The sequence below is a fragment of the Labeo rohita genome, chromosome 5 (assembly GCF_022985175.1).
Source record: "Labeo rohita strain BAU-BD-2019 chromosome 5, IGBB_LRoh.1.0, whole genome shotgun sequence".
NCBI lineage: Eukaryota > Metazoa > Chordata > Actinopteri > Cypriniformes > Cyprinidae > Labeo > Labeo rohita.
In genome coordinates, this window is record NC_066873.1 from 35033788 (window position 1) to 35049712 (window position 15925).

General features: G+C 35.2%; 1 protein-coding gene across 4 annotated transcripts in view; it reads right to left on the minus strand.

Moving 5' to 3' along the window:
* The window catches only part of coro1ca (coronin, actin binding protein, 1Ca), a 65038-nt gene that overhangs the window by 32297 nt on the left and 16816 nt on the right, over nt 1–15925 (minus strand). For 3 of the 4 annotated variants that reach the window (XM_051109561.1, XM_051109564.1, XM_051109563.1), the window contains one exon: nt 629–828. In XM_051109561.1, the coding sequence (XP_050965518.1) occupies nt 629–828 (200 nt within the window). Of the gene's footprint in view, nt 1–628; nt 829–4817; nt 4934–15925 lie in introns of those variants that run through there. The other variant, XM_051109562.1, reaches the window with a different exon arrangement.

The window sequence follows — 15925 nt, forward strand, 5'->3', positions numbered from 1 at the left end:
AAAACTGCTGTAATCATCTGCTGCGAATATAAAGCATAATTGGTGGCCTTTGCGTTCCCAAACGTGTGCTAAACTCACAGCATATGCAATAAATGAGTTCACTGCATTCATTCACTGTGAACGGAGCTGTTCTGAGGCACAGAAAACTTTGGATCTATGCCAAAGCATAATGGCCCAAAACACAACTTTAAAGATCTTTTTGTTAGAATATTTTAAAAATCTACACTTTTTGCCCAGACCTATATAGTTTCATATCATCATGTGACCTCGATAATAACACCGAGACAATTTTGCTATAGCGATACCACAATATTGATAATATTGTTATATCCCTAATACATAATCACTAAGAATGTCACATTAAGCACTAGGGCTGCACGATAAATCGCAAGCTACGCAAAACTGCGCTCATAAATGAATGCGATTCATCTGCGATTATGAGTGCGATTTTGCATAGCTTGTCAGTGATTTACGGCTCTGTGTATTAATTGCCGCTCCAGCTGAACGCATGTCATAGAGAGTTACTACTAATCAAAGTACCGGCTTTACTGACTAAACACGCCTCACAATTGCATGTGATTTTTCGTGCAGCCCTATTAAGTACAGTGTAATTTTACAGATCTCTCACCTTATGAAGAGGCAAAACCATGAACGCTCCTCCTCCGCTGGCTTCCACAATAATGGCAACAAATTTGGGGTTGACCGCGCAGAATGCGCTATCCCACGTGACCCGGGACACCCTGATGTCATCGTAGCACTGGTCATTCTTCACCGCCTGGCCGAACACATGCCGGAATTTACTCTGTCGTACAACCCGTTTGAACATATCTGTAGAGAAGAACAGGACATGAACTCTTGAGTGATTTCACTGAACAGATATGAGCCATGTACAGGAAACACCGTAAGAAATGGTCAAAATGCCATGCATTCATACTACTGTTGATGATTAGATCTGTAAAGATTTCAATTAATGCAACCCATCATTACATTACTGCACTGCAATCTGTAATCCAGTGATGTTACAACACACATCTCAGCGTAAATACCAGCTTTACAGTGTTTAAAGAGTGTCTTAATCCACTAGCTAGTTTAAATATAATCCTAAAACATGACTAAGTCAATAATTACCTGAACACAACAGTGGCACTTTCAATATGACACAGTTAACTGATAAAACTGCCAAACGTTCACATGATTTCCAAGTGTTTGGCACACAGAACAATGACGAAATCCATCTTAAAGAGCTCTGCTGAAAAATCAAAGCGAGTTCAAAGTGGGACAAGCTCGTTTTGACAGAACACATACCAGATGGGTTCACTATCACCAATGTGGAAAAGAACCAGAATAAATCCCCACTCAGAGCACATTACTCACCCTATTTCACACGGCAAACTCCATATCAGCGTCAACACTTCACATGGGTTTCTATGCTATCTGTTTCAGCTTGTCTTGTGTCGGTTCTAAAACAAACCTGAATTACAAGAACATTCTGTCTTCGTGCCATTTCCCAATGAAAACAACCAAGGCCCAACTAAAACAGAAGAAACACTAGGGCTGGATCGAGTCAAAAGACATGAAAAAAGCAAAATACAACTCTCATTGCTTGGGGGGTTAAAAACAATGTGCTTAAGTCTGTAATGTACTTCACACCCAGATAAGCACATTTAGACATGCATGTCAATTAAATAGCTTTATGACAATCTGGGCTTGTGCAAAAAACATTTGGGGAGACTTTGAGCTGGATTGTAGTAGTATCTTAAATAGTGTAGTAGACCAATGCATATTGTCAATGTTTGGCCATAAGATCATTAGCATGACCATAAAAACTAACTGACTAGCAGTAGTGGCAATTCCACTTGTGTCAGCTTCAAAAACATCAAACAACCTTGTCAAATGACAAGGAGGAGGATCTGAAAATGTCTAAAGGGTAGATGATGGGGTCCCCAGAGGCCTGTGGGACATCATGGGGGAATGAGGTCAGGATGGAAGTAGTTCCTGTTGGTGGGTGTGGCTGTTAGACTAAGGGAGAAATGTGACCTTTGTTTCCTGATAATGCAGTGTAAAGCACAAAAGGTTTTACACCAATCACATGCTACAAATTCTGTCTCTCAACACCATTCACCTAACACCAGGCTCTTCCGATAGCCCACTGTATACAGAAGACATTTATAGACATTAACTCCCATACACCATTTCTAATACACTTAAGCTGACAATACTCTGCTGCAACTGCTTGTGACTTTCATCTTCATGGACTGGCCATTAAACAACTGTGCAAACACAATGAACGCATCTTGTCTAAATCACACCTAAGATGAAATAACTTAAATTTAGGAGCACAGTCAAAATTTCAGGAGCACCTTCTAATCAATCATCAAAAAATCTGATCATCTGATTGTTTTTACCTTTGTACTGGCATTTTTTCTAACTTTATTAAATGCCATCTTTTGTCAAGTTAAAAAAAAAAAATATATTAAAAAAAAAAATATATATATATATATATATATATATATATATATATATATATATATATATATATATATATATATATATTATATATATTATATATATATATATATATATATATATATATATATATATATATATAATAATATATTTTTTTTTTTTTTAATTAAACAAATAGAATAAGAATAAGTTACCAATCAAATGAAATCAGTATTAACAAAATTAATTTAGGCTATTGCAATTCGGAATTACTATTAGGAATTGTACTGTTATTATATTTTGAATTTGTTTTACCAGTTTTCATACTATAGACAGAGAGAGTGCATAAATCTTTGGTATTAATACCGACGTGTTCCAGCAACTAGCTCCCCATCTGAGAGGGTTTTTAATACCAGTGGGAACATAGTTTCATGCCACAAAGCTTCTCTTAAACCAGAAACAGTTGACAGACTTGTGTTCTTAGCTAAAACCTTATCCCAGTTTAATTATTTCCCTCAGCTGCAGTGTAAATTGTGAATTGCATGCACTAAAAAAAAGTTGACAGAATGCACGTTCTGTACTTGTTCTGCACTACTTCAGTTACATATACATGTGTTCATTTAATAAAAAACAGTAAGTAATCACTAGATTTTTTTAACTGCTTAAATTTGCACTAAACATTTTGTATTTTTAGCTGTGTAACAATAGCTGTTCTATCTAAATTGTTTTTTTTTTTTTTTATGGGGGCAAAAAAAAAAAATCATGTTTTTTATTATTTAAAAGCAAATGCAAACATATTGGGATATATATCGAATATCATTAAAAAAAAAAGACAATATCGAGATCATTTTTTTTATATATCGCCCAGCCCTAGTCGCACGCAGTAGTTTTGAGTAGTTTTGTCTCACTGTAGAGCCCTGCATGGATAAGCTGCAATAAGATAAAACTCACATGCATTCAGAAAATAGATCGAAAATTAATTTTCTTTTCATGCCAACTTGACTTGTAACCAACCATTCTTAACGCTTACACAGTACTTGATAAATAATGTGATTCATGTAACTTAAACGTGATAAACAGGAAATAATTAAAAAAAAATATATATATAAAAAAAAATGAACTGCATAATAATGCACAATAATTTTTGTGCCATTTATATACACAATGACAGTAGGTGCATTTCCATTACAGATTTGCGCAAAACTTTGTATAAATGTTTGTATAAATGTCGCAATAGAAATATTGCGAAATGATGCCATTTCCATTAACCGATGTTACAACGACTAAAACAACAGGCTTTGTAAATTTTATGGGTCTGGCTTCCAGTTTTGTTCACGTCCAGCTATTTTTAGCTGTACAAAACAGCTCGTTTTGCTGCTTAATACTGCAAATTGATGTGTCTTACCATATTATTTTAATGTATTATCTTAAGAACACACTGGTTTGTAGTGCGAAATGTTTTACCATTTACTGCACATTGTTATTCTTCTCGTTATTTCTCTATAGCAGATAATGAACTGGAAGTCTCACCCATAGGCTTACTTCCGCGTTAAAGAAAAAGGTGGAAACCAAACTTTTATTTTGGCAGTTTGCCATAAAAATCTTTGAGTTTGATGAGTTTGAATGTGTATGACAGTAGTTCTTTCTCAAATTAAAAGTGTGTGAATTGACTCTCAAACAGCTCTAAAAGAACACACAAACTACAAATACATCAGTTGGACACGCTCTTTTGTTTCTGTGACATTTTTTTAACAAAAGACAGCCTGAGGACTGTAGCTATATTGTGGGCAGGTATGGTCATGATGCTACATGTCACACTTCCTCCAGCACCACAGAAGGCCTCGCTCATCGCTCTACTGTAGCAGCAGGCTCTAAATACCACACACACTCCAAACAAACTCAATTTCTGCGATTTCCTCATTCTCACCCCTTTCCTTGCCTCATTTCCCATAAGCTGCTGAGGTCGACCGCCTGAAGGTAACATAAGTTCATAAAGGACTGCAATGTGTCACGGAGCACAAGTGGAACCAAAAAGGTTCGTTTGGGCAGCAGAGACAGCGCTTCACAATGAACTTCTCAAAAAGCAGGTTCAACAAACTGTCTTTTGTGCAAATAAGGATGTACAGAAAAACAGACAGAGAACGTCATGGTCACACTGCTTCTCTTCTTGCTTACTGCTCAGCTGATTAAAGCAGCGAATGAAATGAAGCAACAGGGAGCTACAAGACAACAAATCCTAAATCTGCAAGAACCAGTTTTATCTAACTTGTATGCTATGACAGTATACTAGCTTAGCAGACTAATTAAATAGCATGTTAACTTTAAAAAGGATAGTTCACCCAAAAATGAATGTTCTATCATTAATTACTCACCCTCACGTTGTTCCAAACCTTTAAGATCTTCGCTCATCCTTGAAACAACAAATTAAGGTCTTGTTGATGAACTCAAGAGAGCTTTCTTCCTCTGCATAGACAACAACGCAACTGACACATTCAAGGCGTGTAAGGTGTAAGGATTTAAAAAAAAAAAAAAAAAAATTATGCATAACCCCCCCCGGCAGAGAACATTTTTCCTTTGCAAGCCTCTGCAAAGGTCCTGTCAAACATTCGCCTGCAGCAACATCATGCTTGTATGAACATTCAGAGGCACTGCTTGCATTCTTTTGCCTGTTTTATCACCACATCTCTGATATAAAACAAGCACAATACATTTCAAACACAAAGGTATAATTCAGAGCACATGTAAGCCACTACCTCACGATTGTGAAATTCATCATTCGCCACACCTCAAAATCAAGACAAAAATCAAAGCTTCCATTAAAGTGAATCACAGTTTTCCTCTAAATCCACTCCAGAATCAAACGGCAAAACTACCTTGCTACTACTATGATCAGTCATTTCAGTCATTTCCTCTGGGAATAATGCCACATGAAGTGATAATCTTACTGTGCCAGAAGGACAACCTCACACAAACAGCTCCAGAATAGATCCTGTCTAGAATGGTGTTCTGAAACAATAAAAGCCAGTGAAGACTGAAGTGAACTCTAAGTGAACCTTTGTAAAATGCATTCAAACTCCAATGACGCCCATGGGCTATGTAGATCGACCCTAACCGATCATGTTTAACACTGCTTCAACTATTAATGAGATATGATTCCCTGACGAGTCAGAACAGCAAAGAGTTAAATCATTAAATCCAATCTAACTGAATAATGTAGCCTGTAGCTAGGGCTGGGCGCTATTGGGAAAAAAATGTAAATCCTGATTTTTTTTTTTTTTTTTTTTTTTTTCAGGACGTTTAACCAATTCTCTTCTTTTTTTTTTTTTATGATTTTTAACTAGTCAACTTAAAAATGTAACTACAACATGATTCAAGTTACTTTTTTCATTAACCCTCTAGTTAAAGAACATTTTGTACACCACATAAGAAGTTGTAAACGATGTAAATGTTAAACAAATTACTTGTACAAACTTGTCTTATACGCTAAGAAATACTCCAAGGAAAATACCTTTAAAAAAAAAACAAAAACAAAAAAAAACAAAAAGTCAAGGAAGTTCAAAATCAAAATGATTGAAAGTATAACACCAGTAGACCATTAACAACTATAAATGTTCTGTTAAAACAATGAACAGCAGCTTTCAGCCTGTCACTATGATGCAAACATGAAATATCAGACATACAGTAGTAGTTCTTCATATATATTTTTTTATTCGATTGCGCTGCTTTTCTGTTGTTTTTTTCTATGTGAACATTAATCACGTTAATCACGTGCCCCGACATGTTGGATCGTTCTTTTCTCTTTACTGTTATCACTGGCATATAGTCAAACTGTCCAATTCTAACGTTTGGTAATATTTCTACTCAAAATCGTGATTCCTCGATTTTTAAAAAAATAAAATCATGGCAAACCATTAAATTCGAATTAACTGATAAAATCGGAAAAAATCCGGTTCTTTATCCATGTTGTTTTCTCCAGCGAAAAAGTTGACTTCTGAAAGGAAAATATGCACAGACCAAGCACCATTAAACAGTCCAAAACAGTTCTAAAAAATGTCAGTGGATTTTGATGTGAGAGGACAACAGGGGATGGACTTTTTCACTAGATGAAGCATTATTAAGGATTACAGAATTTTAGCCAGAAGTGACGGATTAAAGATTAAACGCCTTAACGATGGATTTGTATCTTACAAACATGCAGTTTTTCACTTCACCAGATGTTAATTGATGGACTGGAGTGGTGTGGATTACTTGTGAATTATTGTGATAATGTGTTTGGACTGTTCTGTTCTGTTCTATTCTGACAGCACCCATTCACTGCAGAGGAGCCACTCTGTTCTCATGAAAAAATAAACCCATCTACATCTTGGATGGCCTGAGGTTGTGTACACTTTCAGCAATTTTTTGTTTTTTAAAACTATTGCTTAGAAAAAAAAAAAAAGTTTAGTATTTAGTACATTGTTTAGTATTTTCTGACACTGTACAAATATATTGTGCTTCCCGAGGAAAAAGTCACAAAAAGTAATGTACAATATTTACAAAGAAATAAATAATAATTATGGAAAATGTCCTTAAAGGTGTAGCTCACTTCTAGAACAAAAATTTACAGATAATGTATTCACCCTGTTGTCATTCGAGATGTTCATGTCTTTCTTTCTTCAGTCATGAAGAAATTATGTTTTTTGAGAAAAACATTTCACGAATTATCTTCATACAGTGGACTTCAATGGTGCCTGCGAGTTTGAACGTCCAAAATGCAGTTTAAACGCAGCTTCAAAGTTCTCTAAATGATCCCAGCCAAGGAAGAACGGTCTTATCTAGCAAATCTTTTGTCATTTTCTAAAAAAATAAAAGAAAAAGAAGGTAAAACAGCGATGTAGGGTGATTTTGAAGTTAGAGGAGAAAATGAGATGGGAGGTTTTCGAACCTATCCTAACTGTATTGACCCGGATTACACAGAGCACACACGCGCATCACAGAGCTAGACAAAACAATGATTTGAGGTTAAAAACGTATACATTTTTGTTTTTTAGAAAACTATATAATCCTTATTATTATTAGAGAGCTCTGAAGCTGCATTTTGGACGTTTAAACTCGTTTTGGACGTTTAAAGGCCACCATTGAAATCCACTATATAGAGATAATTCCTAAAATGTTTTCCTCAATAAACATTTTTAACAACTGAAGAAAGAAAAACATGAAGATCTTGGATGACAACAGGGTACATTATCTGTTAATTTTTGTCCTGAAAGTAAACTACTACTTTAATATATTAAATTACCTCATTATGTACTCACCCTCAAGCCATCCTAGGTGTATATGATTTTGTTCTTTCAGAGAAACACAATCAGAGTTGCATTGAAATGTCTTGGCTCTTTCAAGCTTTATAATGACAGTGAATGGCTGTTGAGATTTTGAAGTCCAGTAAAGTGCATCCATCCATGATAAAAAGTACTTCACATGGCTTTGAGGGGTTAATAAAGGCCTCCTAAAGCAAATCGATGCATTTGTGTTAGAAGAATATCCATAATTAAAACTTTATAAACCGTAATCTCTAGCTTCCGCTAACTATCATACGCGCGTTCCAGCGGATGACGTAGGCGTAGCGTAAGCTCCAGTGAGAAGTGAATAACACAGAACGCTGGTCACGAATTAGTAGTATAAAACAAGGATTTGTAAAGAAAAATGTCGAAGTACTTCAATATATGCCAAGAGGAGACTGGTTTTCCTTTGCTGTAAGCAAAACTTAGTTCTCGCAAGACTAGCATATTCTCACCGGAGTTTACACCATTCTCTCAGCGGAAGCTAGAGATTACAGTATAAAGTTTTAAATATGGACATTTTTCTTCAGAAATGCTTTGATTCGCTTCAGGAGGCCTTCAATAACCCCAGAGCCATGTGGAACACTTTTTATGATGGATGGACGCATGCAGTTTGTTGGATTTCTGTTGGACCACTGAATATCAACACCCATTCACTGCCATTATAAAGCTTGGAAGAGCCAGTACATTTTCTATTACAACTCTGACTGTATTCATCTGAAAAAAGAAGTCATATACACCTAGGATGGTTTGATGGGGTAATTTTCTTTTTTGGGTGAACTATCCCTTTAAGATTACAGGATTAGGCAAACACCATTCAAGCCATCTCAGTAACTCTATAATTATCAGACAGTTTCAGTAATGGAATAAACAAATCATTGCAGACGTAAGCACACAAGTACTTTAAAAGTGGAATGATTCCTCCTCCTCTTTTTGTCTGTCTTGCATTTCAGCACTTCCGTAGTTTTCATATGTACACATGTGGAGATAGACTCCTCTTCATAAATTAGCAGAGCTGCACTTGATTTGACATGTGCACCGCTCTGAAAACTTGACGTGGCATGTGAATCCAGATGAAACGTGTTGACCTTGTGCTCAATCTGTTCACCACTATCCTGCTGCTGGTGTTTAGTCTCTACGCCGCACTGACACACCGGAATGTCACACGACATCTCCTCCACCAAGGCAATACAGAGGTACACCGCTTCATACTCGCATCTGCTGTGCCAGAAGTTAGCATGGGGTCACAACTGAAGCGCTCTTGGCAGTCATGCTGCAGGCCAGGTGGAGCAAGAGAACAAGAGAGAGAGAGAGAGAGAGAGGGGCGTGGTACTTTGCGTAGATTTGAATCAGCAGGTTCACGGAGTCGAACTGCGGTTGGATGTTTGAAGGTGGAGTCTGGCTGTAGTCAAAGTAGAGCAGAGGACTTACTGCCAAGTAACACATGGTGAAATCCAGCCTGTATTTACCAACACTCATGAGTCTCCTAGCAACACCAGCAAAATACCACAGTAGGAAAGAATGAAAAAAAAAGGTAGAACCAAGTAGAAGTAAATTTGGCCTTTTAAGTACAAAACCTACCCGGCTGATGCCGAGACTCAAAGCAGAGCTCTGATACGTTACTGAATCACACCGAGATCATTTTCAGCCAAAAAAGGATACAGTACAAGGTCTATTTTAGCAAACAGGCCTATCACAATCACTCCAAACCATAGAAAAAGTCAAATAACCTGTCAAAGGATTAGTTTAACTCATTTTAGAGGGCACTATTTTTTTACTTTAGGTAGGCCCTAAAAAGGACTTAGACTGAGATTGCTATCGTGAACTGACCCTATAAGAGAAACTTACATCCGTTTTATTTTATTTTTTTCCAAAATCCAATTCCAAATTCAATTAATTTTTCCAGATTCCGTTTTTTTTTCTGGATTGCTTTTTAATGGTTAAATTAAATTTTTTTTAAATCAAAAAGCATGTCTAATTAATTAAAATCATGAAACTTCTACAATTTAACATCAATGTAGTAAAAGATTAACAAAAGTTATATGTTTAGGGCCCTGTGAAGAGTTTTCTCACCTTGCTATTTATTATTACCAAATTCTGTTTTAGCATGTCTAATTATTTGAATGCATAAAACTTATATTCATTCTTACAACAGCCTCTAGATTTTTTTTCTCTCAGAATTTCTGTGATGTGTATTTACACTTTTGTGGTTATCAAATGAAGGCATATCATTATTATTATTTTTTTTTTATTAATATATATTTTTTTTTTGGCAAGGGGAATTAGTATTAAAATTAAAACATGAAAGAAATCACCGCAAGCGTCTGGCGTGCTTCACTACGTGTAATAAGCAAAACCAACCGTCTGCGCCATTCATTCATACAGAGACGGTTTCCGCATAGAGGAAAACATAGGGCCCTAAACTTTGAGCAATCTTGATCGTTACATTTGGACTTCAGTTATCTAGGGGGAGTCACTAATGATTATTTCTGTCGATTATTCTAATGATTAATCGAGTAATTGGATAATTATCATTTATTATTTGTAGTAATAAAAATAGACCTAACTGAACAATAGCCTTTAAAATGACTTAAAATACATATATAATAGCAATGAGGCAATAATAATCAGTTCAAATAAAATATCAAAAGCAAATATGGTTTTATTGAACAAAACTGTTAAAATATATAACATGAACAATACAGCTAATGTACATTACGCATAATATCAAATGCCTGCAGAGGGCACTAACGGTCTGACGATTGTTTTTACACTTTACTGTGCGATCTAATCCATGTTTAATATTGACTCATCAACATTTAATTCAAAAGTCCACTTAATTTTTTAACATTTGGCCACTGCTTTATAATTTAAAGCTTTAAAGCTACAAACACTGTAATTTCTTGAATATGTGGACATCAAAATGTGTAAGCTCAGAGTGAGGGTTTAAACTTGTATTTTTGAAATCACGATGATGTATTTTCCTGTGTTTGAGGTTTGTAAACGATTTACCTTACAAATCTGATGACATAACAGACGTTGCATTCCCAGACTACCGTTATAATAAACCTAAACTCACAGCAATATGCAGAGATGGAGATGCTCCACACATGTAAATAACAAATGATAACGGAGACGCTCAAGATGCATCTATGTAACCTACACATGCATGTAAATGGTTAAAGTGCATTAATTAAACATGCATTTTATGTATTTATTTAATTAAATCGCAGCATTTGTGAATTCTTAATTGCATTAGGCTTTGTTATGATTTTTAAATGGGTTTAATATGTGGAACGCACCACTTCCGGTATTTTGCCGAATACTCAACACGGGCAAAATGCATTCAACGATATTTTAAAAATTGAATACTCGAAAAGAATCAAGGAATCAGTGCAGCCCTGTATAAGTCTGTGAGAAAATGTGTAAAATGTTCATATATGTACTTGAAATGTGATCTAGATGAGCTGTGGTTGAAATATTGGAGTTTCTGTAACCATCTGAATAACCTAAATTTGTTGCGGGACAAAGTCAGCAACTGTGGTTAAACCAACCAAAAAACAAAAAAAACAAAAAAAACAAACAAAAAAATGATCGTAATGGTCAAGACTAATCAGAGTTTGCATCAACATCACCGAAAACAAGAAACAGGCTTCAGCCTTTAATTGTACACTTGGCATTAGACGTACGTTAACTCCAAATCACCTACATGTGATCGGTTTAACAAAGGCTAACAATGACTTCATCACTCAACAGCCCACATTCTGACAAGTACAAAACGCAACATGCTGTATCACTCCGGCACACAATAGCTGTCTTGACACTTCCATGAGTCATAAGGAGGCTGGCTAGACCATCCAACAGCCATTAAGATGGTTACATAACACCATAAAACATCCATTTATACAAATAGAGACCCCTGTATAATTTTACCACATAGTCTAGCCATAATCAGCAGCTGAAAGGCTTGACATTGTTGTCAGTGCATACGTCGAAGAGTCTTATTCAGCAAGACACTGACTGGAATGAAAATGTCCCCTAAAAAGGCAACAATGGGAGTCTTAGAGCACTGCAGAACGGGAAATGATAATTTGTGTGAATGCATTGCCAAGCAACACAATTTCAATTCACAGCAGGATGATGGAGCAGCATTCTGAATTGAGTCACAAAAACAGTGCGTGAGAAATGCTCCACAGCACAAAAGAGAGGGATGAAAGAATTAGTACGAAAACAGATTCATGATTATCTTACCTGAAGTCTGTTGAACATGGGATTTGTTGGCAAAACAAATTAAAAATACAGAGTTTGAGTAAAAAGCTTCCAACTACATTAGGGTTGCACAATTTGGCCAAAAATATTGTGACTTATATTGCAATTTGAATATTTTAAAGCATAATGACACTGCTTTAATAAATCATCACATTATAATCACATGCATGGATAAACATAAATTTTATTACTTTTATAAAAATAACCAATTGTGTAGATAAGACGCTTCTTCCTCGGCTGGGATCGTTTTCAACAGCATTTGGGATTGTTTGAAGCCGCACTGAAACTGCATTTTGGAAGTTCAAATTCGGGGCACCATATCAGTCCATTATATGGGAAAAAAAATCCAGAAATGTTTTCCTCAAAAAACAATTTCTTTACATCTGAAGAAAGAAAGACATGAACATCTTGGATGACAAGGGGGTGAGTACATTATCTGTAAATTGTTGTTCTTGAAGTGGACTTCTCCTTTGATGCCCTTTTAGACATTGGGTCTTTAACTTTGCTTTTGGCACTTTCATTTTTAGGCCCTGTATGGTTCGGCTCCAGAGATATTGGAATTTCAATATGGCTTCAGTAGTAAATCGTTAAATTGTACAGGGTTTCATAGGTCAAAAACCAAATGCGGGTCACTTCGCATAAATATGATACTTCTTTTCTTTTAAAGAAGAATGTCTGAAGAACAAATAACATTCAACATACCTATCTGAGTGCCATAAATATTCTTTTTCCAAAGTTTGCATGCCTACAACTCAAGAAGTATTAAAGATATTGCAATATGATTTTAGATTCTAGTTCTTAATAAACTCTTAATCTAGTTCTTGGAATCTTAATTTTCAAGGCTGTACGTCATTCAGTTCCAAAGATATGGGGGTCTCAATGAGGCTCCAAAACCAAATGTTGGTCACTTTGTATATAGCTGATACTTATTTTATTTAAAGAACAATGTCTGAAGAATAAATAATGGTGAAATTAGATTTGTATACTGTTTTACGATTGGATTCCACGATTCTGTCTGCGTTTTCCAAGTCGCAGAAATCATACGACCCTACAAGACTCAGCTGTCATTCCTTTGAACAGCACCAGAAAAAAATACAATGTTTACTTCAGTTTGTGCTTTTGTCAGCAAAAAGAGAAAAGCAGACATTTACATAAGGAGTTACAGAACGTTTCCACAAAACATTGTTTTTAAACATTTCACATTTCAAACATTCAGACTTGAGCTGAAACAACACTGACTGATTAGGCTACTCCTAATGTCTACAACAGCTTTTGGCTATTGATTTTATTGGCTTTTGAAGACATACGCATTTTTAAGTTGTATATGTATAGGATTATTTATTTACCATAAATATAAAAGGACATTTTTTACAGTGTAGGGTGAGTGATTTTAACAAAACATCTATCCAAAAGTGTTTAAAAAAAATGAATACAAGACATGATTTCAGGTATGATTGTGAAAAGTGTGCTATTACACAAAGCGGCCAGACTCAAGTCAACTTGCTCTCATTATTTTCTGACAGGTTAATGAGCATTGCAAGCCAACTTACTGCCAAATCAGTCCTGACCATAAACTGATCATTGTGTCTGTGTACATTCCAACCAAGAGTACTGCCATGCATCCAGCAATGCTTTTCTTCGATAGTGAGCAACTGTGTCCTTATGTGTGTCACCATTAGTATGGGAATGCAAAACAATCTACACAAAGTAGCTGAGCAACCCTGGCAAACACTTTGGGAATTTATTGCAATGTGAACCAAAAATGCAAATAACATCTCATAAACGTACTGATATGGAGTAAAAGTTTCTGAGTGCAACTGCTTTACTGTGCCATGCTTGTGTTCAGGGTTAGACAGTTAAATCTACAGTGGGCACTAACGCATAAAATTCCAGGCAATGTCCAGAAAGCTGCTGGACAGTTTTCCAAGGAATGCTGTAATGAGAACAATGAGGCAGGGAGGCTTGCTCTCACATTCCTCGCCCATTAAAAACTGCACAAATAATACCACAAAGAACCAAGGATGGAATTTACACGGTCACACCAGCCATGTTAGTAGACTGCCTACATGAACAAAAGTAGTTACAGATGGCCAAAAGTGTTGTCATCCAAAACAAGCTGTGGTAAAAACAATTTTGTTGGTCTAGGATTCTCAGCCACATAGTATTAAGAAAACAAGGGTCAGACTAAGATGTTTAACCATAACCTGCTTCAAGATGGATACAGGTTTGCAAGGTGGGTTACTGGGTCAAAACCACACCGTTTCCTCAACATGTTTTCCAAAAGAGTAATTGTTTGCTGGGCTACACTACCATTCAAAAGTTTGGGGTTGATGAAAATCTTTAGTATATGTGTAGTAAACAAAACCGTGCGTCTGTGCCGTTCATTCACACAGAGAGACGCGGAACATGTAGAATTCATATGCAAGTAGTCTTTTGTGCATAATATTCACAGACACTAGTCCATATCACGCTCTGATTTAAGCGTACTGACCTACTTTTAATTTATTCATCCAAAATCTGTCAAATTTCCACATGATACAGTAAATTACATTTTTATGACTGGATTCCACGATTCTATCCGCATTTCCCACATCGCAAAAATCATAGCGGTCAAAAAATAAAAATAAAATAAAATTCACCTCTTGACAGACCCAGTGATTATATTAAAAAAAAGATTTGAATGATAATGAAGGCAAGAAATTGATGATTTAATTTTTGGTTAACTTTTTTTTTTTGACTATACACACCGTTCGAAAAGTTTTGGCCAGTCAATACTTTGTATACTATTTTTTATAATTATTAAATATTATATAATTTTATTTAGCATGGATATTTTAAATTGATCTAAAATTAAAGTGAACATTGAAACATTACAAATAGAAAACACTACATTAAATTTATAGTAATATTTTACTTTAGTACGGTTTGTGATCATTATAGATTCATTAAATGATTATGATCACAAACAGTACTACAGAAAAATATTACTATAAAAATTACTAAAAAAAAACTATTTGTAATGTTTTGTAACAAGTTTTTACTTTCATTTTAGATCAATTTAATATATCCTTTCTGAATAAAATGATATACTCAATTTTATACAGTATAAAAAGTATTGACCAGCCAAAACTCTTCAAAAGTAGTGTGTATATAATAATAATAATAATAATAATAATAATAAAAGTTAACCAAAAATGAAATCAATTACTTACCTTCATATCATTCCAAACTTTATTTTTTTTTTTTTTTTTTTATTTTTTTAAATATAATGACTGGGTCTGTCAAGAGTTTTTTTTTTTTTTTTTGGTAAAAGCTGCTTTTTTTTTTTTTTTTGGGCAAAAGTCAAATTTGCCATACAGACATCCTGGCAGCCAAATAAGCATGCTTTACCGAGAGCGAGAAAGAGAGGAAAAAAAAAAAAAAAAAAAAAATGACATGGGCATGTCATGTTTTCAACGTGTGCACTAAATAAAAGAGATGGAATCAATCTACAAAGCCTGAAAAGAGCTATAGAGATTGCAAATGGAAAGAGCTTTCTTAAAATGAAAACATGATTTACCCAGTGGATAAAAATCAAGTGCCATATTATGGTTTCACTTGAAGGTCAGCAATTCATGCTGACTTTGAGAAATGCCTTCAATAACTAGAACACTGGCGGTTGGGATACATGCTTACGAAGAAAAAGATAAAAAGAGTTACTTCATCAAAATCTTGAACTGGATACCAACTAATATGTGCCGCAAGCCAGTCACTAAATGATTCATAGATTCCTAACCGCAACCTCAATCCAGCTACTGTCTCCCTGTGAACAGATGTTAGAAGAAAAGAGCTGAGAACTGCTAATCGCTGGTATACTTTTACAACAGGAGTAGGAGAAACGAAAGAAGAACTAG